Source organism: Abramis brama, assembly GCF_963993115.1.
Source record: "Abramis brama genome assembly, chromosome: 19".
NCBI lineage: Eukaryota > Metazoa > Chordata > Actinopteri > Cypriniformes > Leuciscidae > Abramis > Abramis brama.
Window position 1 is genome coordinate 20,759,345 of NC_139981.1, and position 26,232 is coordinate 20,785,576.

General features: G+C 38.3%; 1 protein-coding gene across 5 annotated transcripts; it reads right to left on the reverse strand.

Annotated features, from left to right (window-relative positions):
- Positions 1-218: 218 nt before the first annotated feature.
- nin (ninein (GSK3B interacting protein)) lies at positions 219-25,023 on the reverse strand. Of its 5 annotated transcripts, none has more exons than XM_084092910.1 (27): positions 24,866-25,023; positions 21,140-21,331; positions 20,796-20,883; positions 18,271-18,443; positions 14,872-14,917; positions 14,619-14,791; positions 14,389-14,532; positions 14,126-14,284; positions 13,900-14,036; positions 12,580-12,720; positions 12,122-12,296; positions 11,840-11,950; positions 11,276-11,365; positions 11,048-11,174; positions 10,841-10,932; positions 9,343-10,595; positions 6,045-8,183; positions 5,498-5,596; positions 5,357-5,408; positions 5,029-5,166; positions 4,824-4,901; positions 4,583-4,729; positions 4,326-4,493; positions 4,123-4,248; positions 3,701-3,796; positions 2,070-2,186; positions 219-1,960 (listed from the first exon to the last, which is right to left on the reverse strand). In XM_084092910.1, exons 2-27 carry the CDS (start codon positions 21,320-21,322, stop codon positions 1,745-1,747), a joined length of 6,468 nt encoding a protein of 2,155 aa, XP_083949036.1. In that variant the 5' UTR covers positions 21,323-21,331; positions 24,866-25,023; the 3' UTR covers positions 219-1,744. The 5 variants fall into 5 exon arrangements, with proteins under 5 accessions (XP_083949036.1, XP_083949035.1, XP_083949034.1 ...); XM_084092909.1 differs by lacking the exon at positions 24,866-25,023 and adding an exon at positions 21,407-21,609 and having other exon boundaries at positions 2,070-2,183; XM_084092908.1 differs by lacking the exon at positions 24,866-25,023 and adding an exon at positions 21,407-21,609.
- Between the last annotated feature and the right edge of the window lie 1,209 nt (positions 25,024-26,232).

Genomic DNA, 26,232 nt, shown 5'->3' on the forward strand with positions numbered 1-26,232 from the left:
GGGTACAAATATAGGGTCTGTTTTATTTATGTCTTTATTTCCTGTGGGATTTAACAAAAAATGGGACACACAATACAAGTATGGAGTAAAAACCTTGATTTGGGTACTTTTAATTTCTATATATTTATAAAAGAAAGTTTTCACATCTATATTGCTAAAGAGAAATGTGCAATATTTATGCATTCAAAAGGAAAACTCATTACCAATGTTTCCTAAAACTATTTTTTTTAATTATTTTTTTTACAAAAAAACAAAGTTTTATGTTTTTACATTCAAGTGTTATACAATTAACACTTCATATATTATATTTGTCATTTTCATAACAAATAGAGGTAAAGCATAGCTTCTATACTTCACCAAAGGACACAAAATTCAAAGCAATTTCAAAATGTTTAAATGCCTGTAAATCTCTGTGCATTTTTCCACCAAAGCATCAAAGCTTGTAAACTGCATTCGTTGAGAGACGCCTGAAATGAAACTTCATAACCAGCAATTTTCTTCTCCACACACAAATTATACAGTGGTTACCATGAGGTTTAAGTCTCCAAGCTCTGAGTTTCTTTTAATCCACATAAATATTTTAATAGATTCCCTATTATTCATATTCACAGTGCTCATAATGCATGATTACAGTTCATAAATGAAAAATAGGTACACAAAATAAATATACAGCAGAAAAGTCCTGCTGCAACTAAAGTAACGTTATGGGATGTTTTATTTTTTTGGTGCACATTCTCAAGTAAAAAGGTTTATATTAACTAAACAATCCCAAAGACATAAAATGCACTATAACAAACAAGGAATAAACAGTGTGACATTTGCCCTTTAATTTCCTTCTCTGAGACATAGGGAATCACTGACCTTGTTTGCATTTCAATGAAAACTATGTAATGACAGGCGGCTGCATGCATGCGTGCGAGTGTGTGTGTGTGTGTGTGTGTGTGAACACTAGGGCCTCAGCTGTTGGACAAGCTTCTCTAGGTCTAAGGAATTTCACCATTCCTTAAGACAACCTTCCAATTGCAGTTTAAGGTCCAGACTCACCAGAAAAATTACAGTTATGGCTCAGTAAAACGATACTGCTATAAAATTAAAATCAAATCATTAAGAGCAATGAAAAAAATAAAAATAAAGCAGCCATATGCCCTTAAGTCTTGATTTTAGGGTCTACTAAGAAGTGTTTTCATGCTTGAATGCTCAAAAAACTAATTTTTCACTTATTTTACATTGTTGCAGCTCCTCTAGTCCCAGTCTGATAGTAACACTGTTTAGTTTCTGCTTCTATGAAGCCCCTCCTTATAAAAAGCACAATGTGCTCTGATTGGTCGGCTGGACCAGTGTGTTGTGATTGGTCAACCACTTCAAACGTGTTGCGCCCCTTATCATAACCGCGAATTTCAACCTCTATGGTTTCAACACAATACTAACAGGCTTAACCCTTTTTTTGCAAATGCCTTGGGCGAGAATTATTTAAATGAGGAATATTGTGACATGTTCATTCCTGAAAGAAAACTGAAGACTACAATAGAGATGCTTCTCTTTAAAGGAATGGTTCACCCAGAAATGAAAATGATTGGGAAAGAGATTTGAGTTGTATGGCAGAGGGGAACATTTTCAGTAAATAAATACTTATATTTCGGTCAGTTACACAAAGCTTTCGTATGGCTTCAGAGACTTGGAATATAGTGCGCAAGTCATATGGACTACCTGCATTTGTAGCTTGACTGTGTGTAATACAGTAAAATCAGGAGCGTGTAAAGTGGTAGGGCGCAGGGGTCAAAGGGGAAGGGCCGAGGTCACGGACGATCTTGTTGAGGCTAGAAATTTTCTCTTCTAGCAGGAAGTTCTTCTTCTCTGCTACTTTCTGACGCTGTTCGGTCTTCTCCAAGGTTTTGAGCAGCTGAGCGTTCTCCACGTACAGGTCTTTGATCAACACGTCGGACTCACTGTTCCTGATCAACTACAGAAGCAGAGAGAACACAACGCTTCAACTGGAAGTCTGGTTTGGAGTAAAAAGCATTATCAAGAATGTGTCAAAGGGTAGGGAGCATGTTTGTGCATTTCTGTACCTGTTCTTTCAGCTGAGACACTTTCTCCTGAAGCAACAGTTTGAGGTTTCTGAGCATGAGCTCGACTTCTCTCATTCTCTCCTCCATCTGTAAAAGCGCCACCTCCCGCTCGTCCTGCTGGGCATACAGATCAAGGTCAGAGGTCACGAGGTCATTGGTCTGCTAGAATCCGTTGCCTTAGTTATGCTAGACACCACAACTGCTCTTAGAATGATTCAATTAACAGTTAATAACCTTGCATGGTCTCTCTACCTTCCCTTACTTGTATATGATCTATTATTGAGTTTTTTTCCGTTTTGATTTATGAGCAATGAAAACAATTAAATGTATGAAAACAATTTTTGTAATATTAATAGTGTAAAATTAGGGACATGTAAAGAGGTCACGGACAATCAAGAGTAAATCATTAAAAAAAATATAAAAAAAATATAAAAAAATTAAACACTACGCAAAATATTTCACCTAATAGTTTATTTGGTCTCACTTTTATATAAAAAAACACATTCACATCAATAATGGACATAAAACATTTAAACCAAGTAAAGCAACATAACAATCCAACTAATAAAATAAAATAAATCAATAAATTAAATCAATAAATAAACATCATTCATTAATTAGAAATGCCAGAATGTTCAGTAAAAACATGTAGAGGTAGAGAAAGTGATGGATTGAGTCTTCATTAAATAAAATAAATAAGAAAATAAAATAAAATTCAAAAGCTGGATTTATCTCAGAACAATCATTCATTTCAGCTGTAGTGCGATATCATGTTAAAACTGATGCCATAACAGTGCAAACTTTAAAAAAACAAAACAATACTGCTTTTTAAAATGCTTGAAAATCTTAAAATAAATTCAAACATAGATTGTACTGCCCTTAATGGTATTTAATGTCAAAATCTTGTTTTACCAGATATATGTGCCATCATCTGGATGACAGAGGAAACGACTCACAGCCAAGAGCATATGCAGTATAACGCCACCTTGTGGCAGATGTAAATCACTACCATTCTAAATCAGACAGAAGACATTGGCCTTAACAACGCAAACAAAAACAACAAAATCTGTCAGGAAGGGTTCGGTGATTGGGGTACACAGAGTAAAGGTCAGAGTTCAAATGGGAGATGATGTCACAGGCTGCCACTCTCCTATGTCTGTTAGTGATGATGTCACAGCTCTTACACCTGCAGAGAAACATACACACAGTGCTATATACAAACATCTCATACCCACACACAGCTGTGACGGAACAGACTTACACAGGTACAAACTCAAAAGCATACAAGGCCATTAATAAAGACACACCCAACACCATTCATTTAAACAACCTAGGGGGCGCTCTAACACTGCTGCTACACAGAAAACAGACCCAGTGCTGCCCAGACGCTTCTTAAAGAGTGTGAATACAAAGGATGACGAGTGTTTTCCAGAACAAAGCAAACAAACATAGACACCAGATGAGCCCAAGTCACCAAAGAAAACCTGAAACTTCAGAGACCAGACGCACACTAAATACTCCTCAGAGAGTGCTGCACAAGCATAATACGTACACCGTGACAGAGTATGCACTGACCCGAGAGAATTCTCATGCTGGCTGTGATGCTGAGTGCTAGGGTGTGAGTGTGTTACCTGCATGTTGAGGTCTGGGCCGTCACTATAGTGCTGTCCTCTCTGTTCCCCTGGAAACTGTAGAGGAGATGAAGGCAAGACTGCAGACAGATGAGCCTGAAACAACAGAGAATCAGTGTGTTATTATGAGGAAATGCGGGTTTGTGCACATGATAAAGAGTGTTAAATGTATCAAGTCAACTACTGACAAGAAAAAGAAAAGTTATATATATATATATATATATATATATATATATATATATATATATATATATATATATATATATATATATATATATATATATAACTATAAATAAAATTCTACACAATTTTGCCTCAAACAAATTTTGAGGTGGGGTTACCCGTTTGGGGTTGGGTATAGCTTCATTGTACAGTAAGGTTTGTGTATTGTGTTATACGTGTATAAAACACTTGTGTATAACCTTGTTCCGTGTTGATAGCAGCTGTGTGTGCAGAGCCTCCAGTTCATGTTTCAAAGCAGATTTTTCTTGATCTGCAGTTTTCACGAGTCCTCTCTGTTTCACACTTAATGCCTCCAGATGGCGGATCTAAAAAAGATCATCATAATCATCATTCTTGCACGCATCCTATGGCTGCTAGAGGTGTTTAGTAAACATGTTCTGACCTGATCCTTTGACATCTGCAGCTCTGAGCTCATCTCGCTCATCTGCCGCTTGAGTTGTTGGTTCTCCTCAGTTAGTGAGGCGTGCTCCGCCTCCATCAGCCCAGACAACTCCGCCCACACACGCCTCCCCTGCTGTTGACCAGCAGACACAACGGAGACCTCCAACAACTGATGTGGAGAAAGAGAGAAAGAGGAAGGGAGAGTTGTTACAATCTTCATCTAATGAAATAACAGAAGCTCCTGTCCTCAATACTCACCCTCTCATTGGCATATTGCACTTTTTTGTGCAAAGAAATCACTTCCTGTTTGAGGGCATCCCTTTCTTGTTGTGTGATGCGTAGGTCAGATTTGAGACGGACGTTCTGCTGAGTGAGTGTCTGTAAAGATGAGTCCAGTGACATGACCTGAAGGAGACCAGGAAACATTTGTAAAGTAAAGTGTCAGATGCGAGAGAAAATGGGCAATGAGGGGGTCTCGCATTGTGTGTGCTTTTTGTACCTTTTCTATGCACCGATTAAGTTCTGATCGAAGCAGTTCTTTTTCTGTTCTGGAAACAATCTCCTCCCGATCACAAAACTGGAAGCAAGCGTGTATGTGTGCATTCAGAAAGACAGGGGCATGGAGGAAAAAGATAAATATAATAAACATTCCAGTCACTGGAACTGAGCATTTTACTATGAAATTTACACACTTAAAACCATACCCCATTCTTTTCATTGGTCGAGCTGTCATGATGACGCATTACTTCCTGGAGCGCATGTCGAAGCACATGATCTGCATTCTGCTGCAATAAAATATTCTCCTCCTCCAGCTGCTGTCCCAGGCGACGAGGCTCTGAGAGCTGGAGAAAAAGACATTAAGTGTGTGTTTGTTTGTGGACATGCGCGGCTCATTACATGAAGTTTAAACACTTCTGTGCTTTTAAATATACACACACTGTAATGATAGATGGCAACATAATAAATCATTTCCATCTCTGCATGTTACTCCCTATACAGTTTAACTTTCTGAGTAATGGATTTAAATCTCACCTGTCTCCTGAGAGCTTGTACCGATCTCTTCCCTTGCTTCATGTGTTGTAATCTGGAGAAAGACATTATTTGTTGTCATTCAACAGCTCATGTATGAAAATTGAGAGCTCTTAAGGTAAAACAGCAGTGCGCTTGTCTTACCGCAGGTCGTCCTGGTTCTCTCTCAGGTCCTCCTCCCTCACTGTAGAGATTTTGTGCCTCAGAATGAAGTTCTCTTTAGCCAGACGACAAACTTCACTCCTAAACACAGAAGGCATTGTAAATCCACTTGGGTGACATTAAATTCAGTACAACAATGATGCATCAGTTTGTTGCATAGAGCATTAGTTCAGTAACTTTTTTCAGATTAGGTCAAACATTCATTTAGTCTGTTAAATTTACAACAAGCTCCACACGTTTGCATAGGAATTTTTTAATAGTTTAGACAAAGATTGGGTCGAAACTGGTATACAACAGCTACACTACACAGACAGATCTTTTTTGTCACAATACTGGAGTACAACTCCACCAGAGTTTGTAAGTGTGTGGGAGAGACTAATGGTGGTGGTCGGGCCTCTATCTTTGGAAAAAGGCAGGGTCTACACAGGCACTCACACACAGAGGTGATTGAGCAGCAGGGGGCAAACGGGATGAGGGAATTGGGATTCTGTTCTACTAAAGCAGGACAAAGGGGACCATCACATGGTACCTCCGTTCCTGCATTTGTTCATGGGTCCTGAGAGATTTGTCCTGCAGATCAGCAAGTTCTTGGCGTAGTTGTAAGTTCTGCTTCTCAAACTCCATGCAGAAGAATTCAAGCTCTACTACAGCAGCAATCTTCTCTTTTAACTGGGAGTTGCTTGATGAGTTGTTTGAAGAATCGGAAGAGTCAGACTCCCACTGCGGCACCTTATCCTGGTTATCAAGTTCCTGGAGAAGTACCTTCAGTTTGGAATTCTCCACTCTGAGTTGTGCAGTCTTTTCCAGGACAGACGCCTGCTGCTTGTGGAGGTCCAGGACTACATGCATCTTACCCTCCAGACTTTTGACTCTCTTCTCCAGGTTTCTGTTGCGCTCCACAAGCTGCAAGTTCTCTTGGATGCTTTGCGCAAAGCAGATATTTAGCTCAGCAAGTTGCACATCTTTGATTGAGGCCTCCATTTGGTCAAAATGATTTGGTTCTTGATGTATGATATTCTCTTTATCCAGATACTGCTGTTTAGGGCTCTGCAACTGGGAGCTAGTGCCTTCTGCAGCTTTACTGTACTGCATCACTGTTTCTTGAAGATCCAGGATCTCCTGTATGCACACATCTCTGAAATCAGCAACTTTATCCAGTTCTGTGTCAACTGTGGTTAGGCTACAAACCTTATTTGCAAAAGCCCTGATTTCATTCTCAAGACTTGATATGCTGATACCGACCTCTGGATTGTCTTCAATCACAGGTTCAAATGGTTTGCAATTGTATTGGATCAGGGTGTCATCTGTGCTTGGAGATTCATGGTGTTGCAAGCTCTCCTGGTTATAGGAAGCTTCATTCTCAACCAAGATTTGAGCTTCTATTTCTGTGCCATTCAAAATATCCTCCTCGGCCATCTCCAAGGTGTAATCTCTTTGAGACTCTGTACTATTCCTCTCAGCATTCTCCAACTCTTCGTTCAATGCTGCATCTTCAGAACCATCGACTGCAGGATTACTGAGATTCTCCTCAGTCTTTTCCTTCTCTTCTATGAGACAGGCACAATCAGGGATTTCTGTTCCACTATTGTTAGATTCTACATCAGACACATCTAATTCATCAGCACAAGGGTTTGAAGTTATATCATTTGTAACTCCAGTCTCTAGGCATCTGTGTTGCTGTGGATCACCAAGCCCAGAGTCAGTAACTTCATCCATTATGTCTGCTTCCACTTCATCATCTCTGTTTACAGAAGACTCCTCACATATGAGGTGCTTTGGACAGACTTCATCAGTTGATTCTGTGCAGGTGTATTGGTTGAGTTCACCAAAGGGTTGTACTGTGGATTCTTTGGAAGTTTCTTCACAGTTGTCTCCAATGGATTCTGCATGGATTCCTTCAGTAGACTCTACGCAAGGTTCCCCCAAGGGTTCCGCATAAGGTTCTCCAGTGGTTCCTGTCAACTGCAACACAATTCCTTCCAACTGCACCACTCTCAATGCCAGTACGTCTCTCTCTGCAAGCAGAGCCTTTCTCTCATCCTTTAATTCCTGACAGAGGAGCTTCTCACCCTCCTGTATTGTGCCTTTCAGCTCCTTGCTCTCAGTGAATGAAAGTACTTCCCCTCGCCTGCTCTCCAAAGCAGACAGACTCCATTGCAGCTCCGCTCGCTCCTGGATGAAGTCATCCACGGCCTGTTTCAGCATCTCTTCCAGTTCAGTGGCTTTGTTCTCTGCTTGTGCCAGCAGCAAGTCTTTGGCCTCCATCCTATCCTTGTGCAGCTCATTGAGTTGATGGCTCAGCTCAATCTCTTTTGTTTGAGCAGCACTGACAAAAATCTCCAGTTCGGCCTGAAGTTGTAGGTTCTTGTCTGTCAGAGCTTTAATATCTTGTGCGTGTGCAAGTTCAAGGCATTGGTTCTCCGTTTTGAGCGCCTCCCTCAACAGCTTCCACTGTTGCTCCGCCTCCTTGGTGGCTGCCTCTGACGACTCCTCCCAGTGGGCACGATCTGCAGCATGCTGTTGGGCAAGTGCTGCAATCTCACTTTGGTAATGTTGCTCGAGTTTATGTACATCTGCCTCAAAACGTTTAGACACCGCCTCCTGGTCACCACTGAAACGGACTTCCACTTCTTCGAGTCGCTGAGAGAATTGTTTCTCCAGCTCTCTCCTGCACACGGCCAATCAACATCAACAGCTTATAGCATTACCTAAAATAAATACTCACCAACTCATATCATATGGCACATTTAAAATGAGTGGAGATGAAGAATAGTAGACAGTGATTTTGTATGTTTCAATATGAGAAGTGCTGTTAAATTCAAAAGCACATCATCACACATGGGCTTGAGATGCATGACTCTGATGCCTTTATATATCAGGGGTCTCCAACCCTGCTCCTGGAGCAATGTTTCTCAATCCCGATTCTCAACCCCTTCTCATTTTAGTGTGGACAAGGCCTAAAATGTGCAGTTCTGGGGGTACTCCAGGACCAGGGTTGGGAAACACTGTTCTAGCAGACTTCTGTCCCAACCCTGCTTCACCACACCTCCATGAAATGTAAGCCTAGTAAAGTAAAGTAACCCTGAACACCTTGATTTAGTTCTGGTTCAGGTGTGTTTGATTGGGTTTGGAGCTGAACTCTGCAGGATAGAAGCTCTCCAATAGCAGGGTTGGAGTTCTCTTCTTTATTTGGACCAAATTTCCCCAAGATTTTTTAATTCAGTTTAATTAATTTTTTACTTGTTTCCCCTATTAGTACTTGAGAAACAACACTGCTTAAGACTTGCTTCCAGAGAATGCATCTTTAATATAAGTGTATTTTGTTTTACTGCAATTTTTAAAAACTTGATTATACTTAAAGAAAATGTAAAATGTTTGTCTGTCATTTATGCCATGTCAGCTAGCGTGGCATTGAATAGGTAGAAATATAATAATGTAAAATATATTGAAGATTAAAACCTATAAAATTTGTTTATCTTTATCAATCTTTTATTAAAAAGAACCTTCTTAAACTGAAATTAAAAGGAAACTTTAATAAACATTTAAAAAATAAAATATGTAAAAATAATTAAATATAATTTCCTCAAAAAATGAAAACCACCACAGTTCAATTAAATACGCTTCACAGATAGAGGACTCTGGCATGAGGCACATAATGGGGGATCCAGTGTAAGACAAAACTTGTACTAAAGATACAAAAATACTTTGATACAAAAATATTTTGCAGTGTATCCAATTTGAGGACATGCATCAGTAGAAATTAAATGATTTCACACGTAAAAATATAAGTTTTAAGGTTATTTTCAGTTAGCAAGTGTGTGTCTTACCTCTGTTCTGCAATGTCTGTGCGTAGTTTCTCCAAAAGGCTGCTGATTCTTTCCCTCTCCTCACTGTGTTTGGCACACAGCTCCTGCATGGCCTCCCTGTGTGCCTCCTCCATCCGGCCCTGCTCTTCATTCAGCACCTGCTGCCACCTTCTCTCTTGTTCCTCTCTCTCCACTTGCAGTCTCTCTCTCTCCTGCTCCAAGCAGGCCTGCAGCGTCTCCTCATGCTGTTTCTCCATCTGAGCCCTCTCTCTCCCCCAATGCTCAATTATCATGCTCTCGTTCTCTTCCTGCTGAGTTCGGAGGTGTTCCCTCTCTTCCTGCAAACGCTGTAGAAGCAGAGTGTGATGCTTGTTCTCTAATGAAGCCCGCTCCTCATCCCACTGCTGCCTGAGCCTCCTTTCCCTCTCCAACCTCTCCTCCAGCACGGCCTGCAGCGCCTCCTTATTGATCTCCTCTAGCTCCTGCTTCTCCCGTTCCCACTCCTCGAGCCTTCGTTCTCTCTCCTCAAGCGCAGCTTTCAATGCCTCCTTACTGATCTCCTCTAGCTCCTGCTTCTCCCGTTCCCACTCCTCTCTCCTCCGTTCTCTCTCCTCCAGAGCAGCTTTCAATGCCTCCTTACTGATCTCCTCTAGCTCCTGCTTCTCCTGTTCCCACTCCTCCTCGAGCCTCCGTTCTCTCTCTTCCAGCACAGCCTGCAATGCCTCCTTACTGCTCTCCTCTAACTCCTGCCTCTCTCGTTCCCACTCCTCCCTGAGCCTCTTTTCCAGCTCAACACACTCTTGTTCTGTTCTCTGCTGCATCTCCTCAAGCTGAGCACTTAGCACCTCCTCATAACTCTTCTGCTCTTGTTTCCACTGTTCCGTGAGCCTCTTCTCCTCATTTTCCTTCTCTTCTTGCAGTCTCTCTCTCTGCTCCTGCAGACTTGCCTCCAGCACCTCTTGGTGCTTTGACTCCCTCAAACTCATCTCCTCAGCATGCACTCTGCTCTGCTCCTCATGGGCAGTCTGTTTCTCCTCCAGAACCTGCACATTCGCTTCCAGCTGTTCTGCATGGCTTCTGGCTTCCTGCGCCTCCTGCGTGAGAAAGTGAAGCTCCTGCTGGTGGAGAGTCTGGAGGGCAGAAATGTCCTGCTCCAATCTGTTCGCTCTCTCTAGTTCTCTTTCCATCTCCTCCCTCAAAACCTGCACCTCCTGTTGGTGCTGCAGAGAGAGACGACTTCTCTCCTCTTCTGCGCTGCGTTTTTCTTCATAAACCTACAGAGGGGATAAGAGAGCAACAGTACGTCTTTTATTCTTTGACCAATCCAGGGCAGTTTTGGATTTAATTTCATCTTAATGGTATAGTTCACCTAAAAATTTAAATTGTCAGAATTTTTGAGTGATCTCTTTACTGATATGAATGCAAATACACTACTAACCCCTTCTTTGGTTTCATACACTTTATGATAAATCTTTATATTTTTAAAAGTTTTAGTATGCACATTGCCCTGATGTCTCACCATTGCCCTGATGTTTTCTATCTCTTGTTGGTGCTGCTCCAGTAACATCTCTGTCTCAAGACTCATGTGTAATGGCTGTCGCTCTTGAGAACCTACACATGCATACACACAACAAGCACAGCTCATTACATGTGGCAGAAGATGAAATCCAACTGTAAGCATTCATTCAGTGTTGTCTATGAGTATGAGCACACATGTACATGTTACCTGGGTCTGGACTCTTGCTGGCCAGTTCATCGGACAGACTCAGTCCGGGACGTGTCGAGGGTGTGTGACCTGAAGTCTGATATTCCTCCAGCTGAGCTTCCAGCTCATCTATACGATCCTGCAGCTCCTACAATACACATACAGATATAGATGTGAATTTCAGGCAGAATAATAGAATGAAACATATGGAAAGTATGGAAAGTATACAAAAACAGAGAGGTTACAGACCCTGCACTGCTCCTCGTAGTTCCTGCGGAGCTGTCTGAGACGTTCCTCCTGCTGGTAAAACTCTGCACTGTCTGGATCCAAATCACCAAACTACACACACAGAAACAAAAAGAACATTTTAGAAACCTACAAAACAAAACAATGAATAAATAAACACTGCAAAAATAAAATAAATCAGTAATGATATGACATAAATGACAGGATCATCTAAATCAGTGGCCAATATCAATATCAACTTTCCAAATGTTCATGATTTACTGGATAAAGGATTAAAGATAATATTTTTACTACATTTTAGAAAAATGTTACCTTTCTTGCCTAGAAAAATGTATATTCATATAAATATATAAAAATTCCCCATGTAGTTATACAAATTTAGATATAAATTTAGTTATAGAAATGTAGCTTTCCCTACTACCTCATATATTCAGTTTTTTCAAGACTTGAGCAGGCCTGAGTATATGATGTCAGCATTGATGGGCATCTTTGGTGATGTCACTATCAATCTATGCATGCTTCTCCTCATGTCAGTATTGATGTCTGCATCTGTGCTGATTTCAGTACCTTCTCTTTCAAAACACCGTCCAGATTTTTCTGCACTTTGTTCAACTGGTTTTCAACCTCCACCAGTTTCTCTGTGGTCTCAATAAGCTCTGACTCCAGGCGACCATTTTCCTACACAACACAAAGTTATTGAAGACAAACACATACAATACATTCTTCAATTCCAACCACAAAATCAAATCAAATCAATATGACAGGTTGACAGAAATGTAATGTAAACATGTAGCAGGCAATTCATAGTGCAAGTAAAAAAACAAAAAACAAATGCAAAATGCTGATTACTTTAATGGTGAGAGTTAGGTGTTCTCGTAAGAAGGTTTCATCATCTTTCATCTTGCCAATTTCCTGTTCAAGCTCTTCTCGTTGCTGATTGGCCTGCTGCTGCACAAGCTCCACCTCTCTACTTAGCTCTGCCTTCAGAGCGGTCATACTCTCTTTATATTCCTGCTCCAACTTCCTGTACATAATTGCATGCATGGACATAAACACACATGCACATGACACATGAATACACATGCTCACACCCACATGCACAGATCATCAATGTCCACAGAACAGGCCTTCTGTGTTTATGCAGCAAGTCTCAGCAGGTAAACAAAGATACTGTTGAGGAAAATGTCACATCACAGATGATATGCAGAGAAGAGATGAGATTGGAAAATTTTAAATCTTTAAGAGCTTTCTGCATTTAAAGGGAGTAAGATGGTTCAATTATGAAATTATTGAAAGCGAAATGTTACCGGAGGTTAAGATCGTTGTTGCGTTCGATGGCAGCATGGTGGTCATCCACTTCAGACGCCAGCTGAGATTTCAGTTTCTCTGCTTTGTCCAGATCAAAGCGAATCCTCTCCTTCTCACGCCTTTCCAGGTCAACACACTCACTGTCACACAAAGAAGTATGACATTAGAAGCAATCTGGAGCTCTGATGATTTTAAAATGATCTTGAGTGAATCTGAATAATGAGCTAGATTGATGTAGAGTGCGTGAAGACAATTTAAAAGAGTCTTAATGTGCTAGAGTGACCCTGAGTGTGTGGAGTAAATCTGAATAAAGACCTGGATTTAGGTCACTCTAGACCAGGGCTGGGTGACTTCGGTCCTGGAGGGGCACTGTCCTGCAGAGTTAAGCTCCAACCCTAATCAAACACACCTGAACAAGGTAATCAAGGTCTTTGGGATTGCTAGAAAGCTACTGTACAGGCATTTAAGTTTTTGTTAGGGCTGGAGCTAAACTCTGTGGGACAGTGGCTCTCCAGGGCTGAAGTTTCCCATCCCGGCTTGAGACTGTGCAAATGCACTCTTTTACTGGAGAGAGTGAAGCAATGGATTAAACAGAATACACATTTAGATTAATATTCCCTTCTCATTAATAGAATTAAGCACTCGAATTACATAAATTCATTATCCAGAAGTCCATTATCCTGAAACTTTTTTTTCAGTGATTTTAATAGGTTTATTATTAGTAGTACTAGTAATTCCTCAGTTTTACATAACTAGAAAAATATTTTGAATATTTTATTAATTTTTATTACACTTCCAGATCTAGAAATGACACTTTTAAAATTAACTCTAGTTTTTCCAAGACTCTGGGAATCCTGATTTTCAAATAAAATGATAGTTGTTGAAGTAATACATTAAAATGAGAAATGTGATTTTTTTTTTGTTTGTTGCCGTTTTACCTAATTTTAAAATATATTTTGTCTTATTTTAAATAATTTTAAGCCACCTTGCGGTCCCTTTGGAATTGTGCTGAGGCCTCCTTGTTGAGAACCATTGATCTAGAATGAGCTAGAGTAAGTGTGATTAACAAACTGAAGCGATCTAGTATGATGCAGAATGAATAGCTACAGTGCTCTAGAATGACAATTAGAGTAATGAGCTGGCGTGAGTGTTAGTATACGAGTTGGATTTAATGAATGATTATTACGATGATCATACAAATTAGTAATATGAATCATGCAGTAGTATGCTGGAGAAGTTCTAGTTCTAGATAAATCTAGACCGGGCTTGAGTGAGCTGTGAGAGTTGGAATGAGCTAGAGTTCAAATACATGGACTCACAGCAGATGTCTGATTTCTGCCTTAAAGCTCACTAGCGCCGCTTGGTGGATCGAGTTCTTAGTGCTCAGCAGCTCATTCTCTAGAGCAACGGTCAGCTCAGACAGATTCACTTTACCTTCCAGATTAAAATCCAGAGCCTACAGACAGACACACACATAAAAACTTGTTACGAATATCCCAGATTAAACGTAGAGTTGTGTAGATGCACAACGTCTAGGTGTTTTACCTGTAGGATCGCTGAGCTATTATCCACTCCCTCTTCCATCCACCGGTAAAGCAGACTTTCCACAGGAGCGTGTCCCGATCCATCATCCAAATCCGAAAACACCCGCAGACCGATTGTACTGCTCAAAGCACAGGAGATCCTTCGGCCAGAATCATCAAACTTGAAAGAGAGAGAGAGGGATGGGGAAAAGAGGTTTAACTACTATATTTTGCATATAGTTAGCGTATAGGTTGTTTTGCGTACAACCTATTTTTGTGTACTACCTGCGTAGAATGGTGTCTCTTTAATTGTCTGTAGGGTGTAGATACTGACGGTGTGGGAGGTTTGCTGTGGTTTATTATGCATGAGATGAACTCCTGCACATCCATTACACTTTCATCAGCACCCTGCAACAGATCCTCACCCACCTGGGAACATTCAAAAACACAAGAACTGTGTGTTAATATGGTATTTAACCATTTAATGTATCTCAGGTTGTGATGATGGAAAATACCTCAATGCCTATGCGCTGGCAGAGTGCGTGTAGCTGTTGCAGCGTGGCCATGCCGTTTATGGGTAGAGAGAGCTGATGACAGGCATTCTGCAAACGCTCCTCCAAGTCACAGATTGGCACTGCATTGCCTCGTGGTGTACTGGGTTCATCAGGGTTCCAGAGGTGCATCTGACCTGCACACAAACCAGTGTAAATCTCTGGCATAACGGAAGATGTCTGGGGGGGGGGGGGGATTGAGAGTATTTAACCTTACCTTCTGCTTCAAACTCTTCGGAAATGCTCATGTCAGCATTCCAGCGCTATAATGAAAATAAAATTAAAATGCACAAATGAAAAACTTGTTATCATTACACCCCCGGGAGGGGGCAGTACTGAGCAACAACGAGACAGCAGAAGATCTAATAGAGGTGAACATACAGTATAAGGAGGGGTGTTAACTGTCACATTAATAATTTAATTTGATTGCATCAATGTCAAAACAAATGCCTTCAGTGATCACTTAAGCAATGTGTGAAACACTGCCTATACAGGCAGGAATTTAATAATGTTCATAAAAACACTTCCGTTTAAAAGTTTGGGGTCAGTGGGATTTTTTTTTTCTTCTTGAAAAGAAATGCATTTTATTCAGCAAGGATGCATTAAAAACTGATCAAAAGTGACAGTAAAGTCATTCAAATGGTAACAATATAATCTATTTTAGAACTTTCTATTCAAAGATTACTGAATTTGTTTTTTTTTAAATATAAAGCACAAAAACATTGAGCAACACCTGTTTTCAAGATTGACAATAATAAAAATATATATATCTTGAGCAGCAACTCAGCATATTAGAATGATTTCTGAAGGATCATGTGACACTGAAGACTGGAGTAATGATGCTGAAAAACAGTTTTCCCAAAGGAATAAATTACATTATAAATGTATTAAAATAGCAAACAGTTATTTTAAATGGTAATAATATTTCACAATATTACTGTTTTTAATGTATTTTTTAATCAAATAAATGCAGCCTTGGTGAGCTTAAATGACTTTTAAAAACATATACATACATACATACATGCATACATATATATATATATATATATATATATATATATATATATATATATATATATATATATATATATATATATATATATATATATATATATATATAACTCAACAGATAACCAAATAAAAAATAATTTAAATAAATATAATAATACACTATTAAATAAAATAAACCTACAGGCTTGAATGCATAACTAGCCACAGGTTGTGAAACTAAAAAGCCACTGAATCAATTACTTCCCTATTGTTTAGTCAAGATCATTGTGTGTGTGTGTTCAAATACGGACCGGGTGAATTTCGGGGGGTGTAGGGAGCAGATGGAGAATACTTGCAATGGAATTCAGGGGGTAGGGGAGGGGTCATTGTTCGTCAATAGACACCCACCCCCCTCCAAACACACACCCCGCACATCTGCTATCACAGAACCGGAGGATTGTTCACACGTCAGACTATCAGAGAGAGCTCTGCGCAGCAGTGTGTATTAATGTGCACCTGCTGGAGAGCGTGGCCAGAGTCACACACAAAAGCTCACAAAACACACGCCAGCAGGAAACTGCTAAAACATCTTTTCATCACAAGATAGGGTTAGTTTGACTCGATAGTTTGAGTGCTTTAACCTGTTAAGCTGTAACCCCACTTTTGAAAAATCCCAAGAAATGACATACCCAAACTGAAACAGATACAGTTCATGAACCCTTTGTACTAAAAGCACAAGTATGATCTCATTTGAAAGCTGACACCTGGCAGTTTATTGTAAATGTAGAATTAATTATTGTCATAATGACAAAAATTGTTATAAATAGCTTCAAAGTTTTGTAAAGTTATTAGAAATTATTTTTTATGAAACATCCTCATGAAAAAAAAATTGAAGTTGGCACTGGAGCAATCTAGAAATGCACTACAGCTAATGCCACATGTCTAAACATTTTATGTTTAAAATCTTAAGATAATAAGTCCAAAACTCTGTATTTAGTGAAATGTTTTTCAAGACCATGTCATGTGACTTTATTTTGATTTGACGCTAAAATGCTACTGATGTTTATTGTCATCTTCTAACCATCTATCCAGTATATTGTCTTTATTGTTTTGTGGTGCAAACGATCCCCATTCAGTCTCAGTCTCCCCCTGCACACATTCACACCTCTCCAGCCCGGTTATGGCTCTAAATATGCATTTCTTTTGTCTGCATTATAGTTACTAACGACTGGCTATTCACAGGCTATTCATAGGGTTTCAGTCACTAATTTCTTTTCTTAAAGTTCACCCTTACATTTTAAACTGTATCAAATGCATTTCTTGAATAAAGAAACATTTCAGTAAGCATTCAAAAAATAATAAAAATATAACTTCTAGGTGGCAGGTGCACCTAGGGCTAGCTAGCATGTTAGCTTAGCACACCATCAATACACGACAATTTATGAGATTAAAACCATGTTTGTGCTTATAAACTTACTTTATAAAGCAAATCGAGTATTTTAAATAATTTTTTGTGATCTAATTTGGCTTCAGATAAAAAATCAGACAGAAAATATACTATTGGATAGTGTTCTGCACAACGATTCTATATAGATTAGCATTACATTATAAATATAATCTATTATTATGGAAATACCTGGCATGGATTGAAAAACACAGGTAACTCAAATATCATAGCAAACATGTTTATTGTCTTCAAAACTGCATGTTACAGCCATAGTTACAGCGCGATCTCGTTAGCTTTGTGTGTGTTCGAGGCTTCCTGGATTGTCACATGATTATGGCACTTCTTCATGTTCTAATACTGTGCACAGGGCGGCGAGGGCGCCCTCAGGCTATTGGTATGAATTCAAAACACAGTATCAGAGTTATGCAAACGCTCATAATGATTACATCGACGCATTTGGGTATAAATTCAATAAATATTATTCCTGTCTATAGAAATCTGATGTAAACCTATGAGAATATATCAATATTTCTCCAAATCTGCACATTTTTGAGCTAAAGCCCTGAGGCACGTTGTTTTGTGTATCGCTGTCATGACGACGGCACGGGAGTTTTTTTATGAATGAAAGCGGCTGACGCGCATAATTCATATCAAAGGTATCGACTAATTTTTTCATTTCATAACTCCTGAAACAAATTAAGAAATAACTGTCGCTATAAGTTTCTCAGAATACAATAGTGGTCAAATTCTGAAACTTGAGTCTTATATCTTTTTAATGATGTATAGTTTGTCAAGGTATAACATTAAATCTGATAGTAACTTTGAACTATATATAAATAAAACCGCTTCAGTGCGTCCGCGCTCTGGCAACGGTTAACAGGTTAAAGCCAGTGGGATGTGTCTTCTGAGACTCTAAAATCTCATTAATTCAGTGACACACTGAACTGCTGTCAGAGCATAGGGCAAAGACACACACACACACACACAACCAGACTGTGTGTTTCTGCTCTCTCCAGTCAGCCAGAGTTTTTCAGCGCTAGTTCAGAATTCTTCGTTTTCTCAAGGAGACTCACAACTTTAACCTTCATCTTATCTGTGCATTCAGACATGGATGATTCCAAACGAGAAGAATGTGCCTCAACCTTAAGCTTCACCGTTATTCATGTCTGTGTTTGTTACCTCACGTTTCCTGGGTACAGTCCTGTCATCGCTCTCTTGAGCATCTTCATCCTTCTCCTCCTCATCTTCAGCCTGTGCGTGTGAATCAGCGTGTGTGTGAATGAACTCCGGAGCAGTGCGACGGCCATAGCGCTTACTGCCCTTTACAAAGCGTGGCTGGACTTCTGGGGAATCTAGGGGGGAGACAAATGGACTCTTGCAACATTTAAACTATAAACACATTTCTGCACAGTAAAATCAAAACACTCTTTCACAAATTTTGGATCACCAAGTCAGAAGTCATTCTAATATATGCTGATTTGGTGCTCAAGAAACATTTACATGTTATTATTAATATCAATGTAGAAAACAGTTGTGCTTCTTAACATATTTGTCAATGCATTTCAATACTCGTTGAAATGAACTGCATTTATTTGAAATCGTTTGTACTATTATAATGGTCTTTATTGTCAGTTTTGATCAATTTAATGCATACTTGATTAAAAGTATTATTTCTTTCACAACACATACACTGTGTGTATAAATGCTGTCTATCATATGTTTTTATGCAGGTAGAAATGATTAATGTGAAGAAAAGGTTTGCTAAGGCAAGCATCACTATTGCTTATAGTTATGGTTAAGGATTTGAACAAACCCCCTATGAATGAACTCAGATTATGCGGCTTATTGAGTAGAGGTCGTTTATTAGGGCTGGGTATTGACACAAATTTCACAATTCGATTCGATTTCGATTCACAAGCTTACAATTCGATTCGATTTCGATTAGATTCGATTCAATATCGATTATTTTGGATATCAGGTACAATACATTGCAAATTTTCTCAAGGAAAACAAATCTCTTAACTATTATTGTAAACTATGGGAGTCAGTTTTAGCCTATAGGCTTCATTAGCCTACTATAATATTGAAGGTAAAAATTAACTGATTTGTATACAAACACTTAAATTACACTTATTTATTTTTATAATAATAAAGTTATATGAAATTATATAAAAATTTAAATGGTGGCTGTCATAAAAAACTTTCCAGATTTTTTCAAACATGCATTAAATATTGAAGAACATAAAAAAATATAATGAATATGTAATATGGTGCATATATTTAACAAAATGCTCCTCTAGAGTTAATTTTTCTAGCTGACTAACGAGTTTATGGCCACTGGATATTTTTTTCTGAGGTAAATGTGACGTTACATGACATTTGTTTACTAACGTCTTTCCACGGTTGAAACACTGATTGAGCGAATCCATGTGACATGATACGGACTTCGATAAGTTGTACTCTATCTTTTAACACACTTTCAGATGCTCATTCATGTTTATTTCGCGCTGTAACTGATATTATTAAGGCGGAAGAGAAGGAATGTGCGCTCTGCGCTGCTGCTTCTCTTGAGCTGGGCCAGAGCGATCTCACGCCACAGCGCCAAAACGGTAATTATGTTTTTGAATTTCGTAAGAAAATGGACGTAATTTGAAATCTGAGACTTCGTTTCATATCAATAATAACAAAGCACAAAGATTATTGTGATTTATTGGATGGGATGCGCGCAACAATGTTCCATTCATTCATCAACTTAAAACAGGATGACTAATCGATTCTTGGGATTTAAGAATCGATATCGTTTCGTAAAAATGAGAATCGATTAAAATCGAGAAATCAATATTTTTTACCCAGCCCTATCGTTTATCATATTTCTAAGCAATCAGGGTTACATTTCTTGCCTGACAGACACTGCCGTAGACTTGCAATTGAGGAAGGAGCCATATTTAAGGAACGGAATATCATTAAAGACTTGGAAACGGTGACGGCCAGTATTAAACCACTTAGCAACCACACAATGTTCTAAAAACACGATAGGAACCACATAGCAATGCCTGTCCAGACTACCATCATTAACTGTGAGATGTGATAATTAGAGAAGAGCTTGTTTTAAGATAGAATAGTCTTCATTTACACTCTCACTGCTCTCAGATAATCCTTCTTAATCCAGATTTAACCTCACATCCTCCCTATTTACTCCCTGAGCTCACGCTGTCTGGCTTTTAATACATCCTCGGTTACATCAGGATTTCCAAACACTGAGCAAAACCGTTTGATCACAACCTACAGTTTCAATTACAGTTAAATTAAATTTTGTAATAGTCTCATACAATAGTCATAAGTCAAACAGACTCAAGAATAAATGGCGACAAACACAAAGAAACTATATTATACCTAAATAGATATTTATTTCCATACAGATAAATATTTATTGCAGCATGTTAGATGATGATTGCTTGAAAATGGAGTTTAAATGGTAAATACTAATGCTATTATCTAGACAGCTGGGTATCCAATGACCAATATATATTTAGAGTTAAGCAATTATTGCTGATGCCAAACATTTAAAATGATCAATGAAGTTCAGTAATCAATGAAGCAATGATGTTCCAACGTTCAAGATTACCATTACATGATTCATACCTGCATTATTTTGGTTATCAGCCCAGATCTGAACATAAGAAGCTACATTATGAGGATGTTACCTGGCTGTTCAAGACATTCTTCTGGATCATCTGTGTTTGTACTTGACAACACGAGGATCAGCACATCCTTAAACTGTTCAAAATCAACCTGAAAAATGAGAAAAGTAGCAATAAACCACTCCTCTTTTCACCCAAGTATATCAAGACTATGCAGCTTCTTGTTTTAGATACTCTAAAAAGTTCTTTGGTTTGGGGTTTTTAGTTCATAATACAAAGTTTCTGAAATGTAATCCACACCACAATCCAAATTCCCCTGACCATTAACAGTATTAAATGTCTCAGCATTAAAAAAAAACAAATCACACAAAATATGAAACTAAAATAAAATCTGCATGTTCTCTTACCCGAGCACTGATCTGGTCCTGCAGCAGAGTGTGTAAGAGTGTGTTCAGTGTGTTCTCCTCCAGCTGAAGGGCCCGGCAGAGATCGGTCAGTTCTTCAGGACTCAGAGAGCCCAAACCACTGCCATCAAAACTTTCAAACACCTCTTTCAATCGTTCCTCATACTGGTCCCTCGCTCCATCCATCAGCCTTTCCTACAGAGACACAGAGTTACACATTCTGCCCACTGACATTTGGCCTATTTAGGCAGAGAGTTCACCTATACCCACAATAACTCCAATGTCTTCCTGTTCAAAACACAAGGATGCAAAAAGAGCCATCAGAAATAAAAAAATTAAAAAATGGACAAGAGGAACGACGAGCTCAAGCGCAAGTGCCTGACACACACTGGTCACTTCTACCAGAGAGGCTGTATTGGATTTCAGCCATTAAAGGACTACAGCTTTCATAACAGCAGAGCTCTTGTAAACTCAAACAACGTTCCCAGACTTGACTAATGGATTTCCATTAACCTTTTAGTCGTTCAGAAGGATAAGGAGCATTTAGAAACTAATTTCCATGTCAGGTACCAATGTTTTGAATTAATAGGTATACATGAGGATAATAGGGATGTGTAATAAATCAGTACCATTTCAATTATCTTCCAATATTATCGATTTTAATTTATCATTTAATTTATTTTATTATACAATTTCTTTAAAAATAATATTTATTTAAATAAATAAATAAATACCACTTTTGCCATCATCTAACAAACATGAATAATCATGTTATTTTTTAAAGACACTAATTAACACGGTTAAATGTAATTTTTCACAAATCTTAAAATTAATTTCCATTTTTCATACTTAAAATTATAATGTTGTGATGACTAAATTCAATTTCAAAAAATTAAAAACTGATTGAACTTTTTAGTATTTTATTTGTTATTTATTTAGGCAATTTTAATAATCAGCCATAACAAGAAAGTAATGATCAGTTTATTAAGAGACTTGCTACCGTGCAAATGTCTCCAGAATAACCACGAATGGACAGACTAAAATTGCAATGGTTGTTTGCATGCAAGTTTTACTCAATGCAAGCACACGCAATGATTGTGTGCTCATGGCTATTGAGAGTATGTGTGTATAAGATCCAAAGGGAACATTTAAGCTTGATCCACAAAAATGGAGAGCATACAGACCTACAGCACTATTTCTGACACACAAAATCCATCCGCTCAGGAAGAGAAGAGATCTGTGGGCTAAATGCAGAGCGGTGCACAGATGAGAGAGGCCAATGTCAGGACACACAAGTTATAACTACTGAGATGATGAACACGATCAGGGCTGCATGATGTATTGAAATTATTGAAATAACGCAAATGTGCATATAGCAACGGCTTGCGATAACTGCATGATTTTAATACTCCAAAAGATTAAAAAAACTAAAAAACAAAGCGCAAGTTTAAGGTCACGCAGAGAGTAGACTGGACACATGACTGTTACACACGCGTGACATTCTTAATGTACAAGCGAATAAGCCCAATAAGTGAAGTACTCACGCACACAGAAAGCCGTCTCCCAGACAGTGCGTGATTCCAAATTCAGTTCTCTTACGCAGCTTATACACAAAATTATAAAAGGGTTAATCACTATATATTTAATTCATACAGTAAAGACTAAGCAGTGAAGACTAAGGGTGTATACACAGCCTAAGCACAGTGTTTTATTTTTACATTTGATTATTCAACTTCTGTTGTTAAACAAACCTAATGTAGGCCTACCTGAAACCCTGAACCCCCCTGGTTTACACTGACGTTAAAATGACACTTACTTTTTATGTAATGCTACAGTAAAACACTGCTGTTCACTTTCAGAAGTTATAAGGATGCTTTCTATTCACAAAAAATAATGTGAAACATGTTTGTTGGTTATATAATTTTCAGTTTTTGAAATATATTTAAATATAATTGTCATTTATTTTACACAAGTAAAGCATTATTGTATCGCATATTGAATATTGCATTATTTTACAAGTTATCGCATTTTTCCTCAATATTGTGCAGCCCTAAGCACAATCAAACACACTTTTGTCCCAAGGTGCCCTGAAACCTCTGAAAGGATATAAGTGTGTGTATGCATTTATTATTCTTCAGTAGATGGTGCACACACACACACACACACACACACACACAAAGGGGGAGGGTGTTTGGTGCCCATCTGCTCCTTGCCAATGACATCACCGGCCCCTTACAAGGACGTCTGAGAGTAGCCAGGTGTTCCTCTATTCAGGAAGAATAGATTCAGAGTATATGCACGAGGTAATATTTGGAATTGATTTTCAGGGGCAATTTATTCTAACCATATCAAATGTACAACGTCAATCAAAATACTTTTCAATCTCAGTCTGAACAATTATAGCTATAATGTTTAATATCAGATTAATTTTAAATACAAAAGTTGTAAACAGGGTAACCACAGTTTTTAAACCAATGAATTTGTGATAATTGGATTTTTTACATTTTATTTTTTGCATTCGTTTCATATTTATTCATAATTATTTTTATTGAGACTGTAATCAAAAACAGGAATTTTGAGCAAACATTTTTTTTCAGACTGAGCATAACTGTCTGGAACAAATTAAAATGGATGTACTAAAATTATTAATTTTAAAATTGTATAAAATCATTTCATTTTAAATGCGAATTATGATATTTCCAGGTCTGGAAATCCCATTTTTTTGCAGTTTTTTAATGACCATGGCCATGGGAACCATTCTCCCTGCAAATAATGCACAAGTAACAATTGTACTGCAATAATACATTTTAAATCATTTTCCTAAGTCATTTTACTAGAAAATATCATATGCATGTCAAATTCTGCTTTGTTGGCCATCAGCGAGCGGCACCCATTGACGCTCTGGTATCTGATAGCAACAGGTCTCATATAGAGCTATAAGAGAATTGAATATGAGACATCTGAGAAATCTTTCAAATGTTAGGCATAATATTAAATATCACTTTTAGATATTAATTTTTAATAACTAATATTAGCCCAGCTCAAAAGCAATCCAGTAAAACCTAATCAACAATCATAGAGATTTCATCATCATGCAAGTGTCCAGCAGTGAAACAGACACAAAGGAAGACAATAACAGACACACATCAGAGACAGAAGAACTGATTCAGCGGCAGACAGAAAACTCAGTAGGTATTAGTGGTGTCTGATTCTGTTTTAACTTAGTTTTGAACGACTTTTAAACAACTAGCCTAGTCATTTTAAAACAATGACACCACAACCTGTTGAAAACCAACTTCCCTCATCACATGTCTACAGTTCTGCAATCTCAGATGATCGAGGTCATCAGTCCATAACAGTAACTATTAGCAACATAAATACACACAGCAACATTAAATACACAAACACGCCATTAAACACACACACAAAAGATCACTGCCACAGATTTAAAGCCTACACAAACACTTAATTTACCTAACATTAACTCTCAGGTTGGTTTGTGGTATAAGAAAACAATAATACAAATCTTTGTACGTAACGTTAGAAGATACAAAGTTCTGAACTTCAGCATTGTCAGTCACAAATGAATCACCAAATCAAATCACGACACAAGCTCAATAAACCATATCCAGGACACATAATGTTCAAAATGAATGCATGAATCTGTTAGGAGTGATATGACTGTGATTTGCACATCAAATCAAAGTTAAACCCATCAGAAGAACATACCCGGCGGTACCACAGATGCGCGCGCGCTCTCTCTCCGTTATTCGCCTAGAAGTCCATTAGTTTGATCCAGAGCTCGCGCTCAAACTGAACCGTTCTGCTAGTGTTTGGATCTAATACCGGAGCTAAAGCTGTGAGTGAGTTGTCTTTCTGCTGAGTGCTCGGGTCAGCGTGCAACATTGTCTGTTATAATGGGTTGGTCAGGGAGATTTTGAAAGGCCCTGCAAGAGGAAGAGGAGGAGACGAGCAGAAACACAGCGCGCAACAGCGCCTCCAGCAGGACAGTGAAGGAACCACAACACCTGTTAAGATAGACCATGAGCTAGACTAGACGAGTTCTCTTTATTTTCTAATTTCTCACTCTCTTTCTCGCATTCAAATTTTTTTTGGGGGTGGGGGGGGGGAATGGGGGAGTGCCGCATTGTCAAATAATCCAATTTACTCTAAGTTTGGGGTAGATGAAATGATTTAATATGTCTGAAAAAAGTCTCTTACAAAGGCTGTAATTATTTGATCAAAGATACAGTAATAACAGTAACATTGTGAAATATTAATACAATTTAAAATAACTTTTGGATTTTTAAAAACTAATTTATTCTTGTGTTTGCAACTCTTGAGAAACATTTCTTATTATCAATGTTAGTGGTGTGATAATGTTAGCTTATTATCAAACAGTGGTGTTGCTTAATATCCCCCTGTGGTGAAAATCAATTTTTTTATGTTGTTTATATGTCTACGTGGTGTTTTTAATATGCTTTAAGACAAGCCATGTACAAATTCATCAGTCAACACCATTGCTGAAAATTTTCAACAACGTGGTTTTGAAATCGTTGGTGTTTCTTATGTCACAACACAAACTACCTTGTAACCAATCACGTCACGAGAGGGGCGGGCTTAAGCATATCATTAACTATTCTCTGAAGCAGGGTAGTCTCAAAAGAAGCCAGGTTATCCCGGTATATTTTTCTGTAAGTGAAATGAAATAAAACGGGAACATGGTTTGTGTAACATTTGCAACACATTATTAGCTGTTTGATAACATAGTCAAGCCAAATAATAATAATATCAATTACCGTTATGTATTGTTATCCAACGTTGTAAAGAGCAATTCATAAAACACATTAACCATATCTGATATTGACTTGTAGAGGAGCCTGTATGAGTGAGTGGAGGCGGGACTCATGAATTCATGAATCGGCTTATACTAAATTAAGCAAGGGTGTAGAGTTACATTCAAGCTATTTTTAGTCATGAATACATTTCTCACAGAATATATATATATATACTTTTAATATGCCTTTTGGTGATCAAATATGAGTTTTAATGGATACAATTATTGACTACAGGGGGACTTTAAAGTCCACATGAAA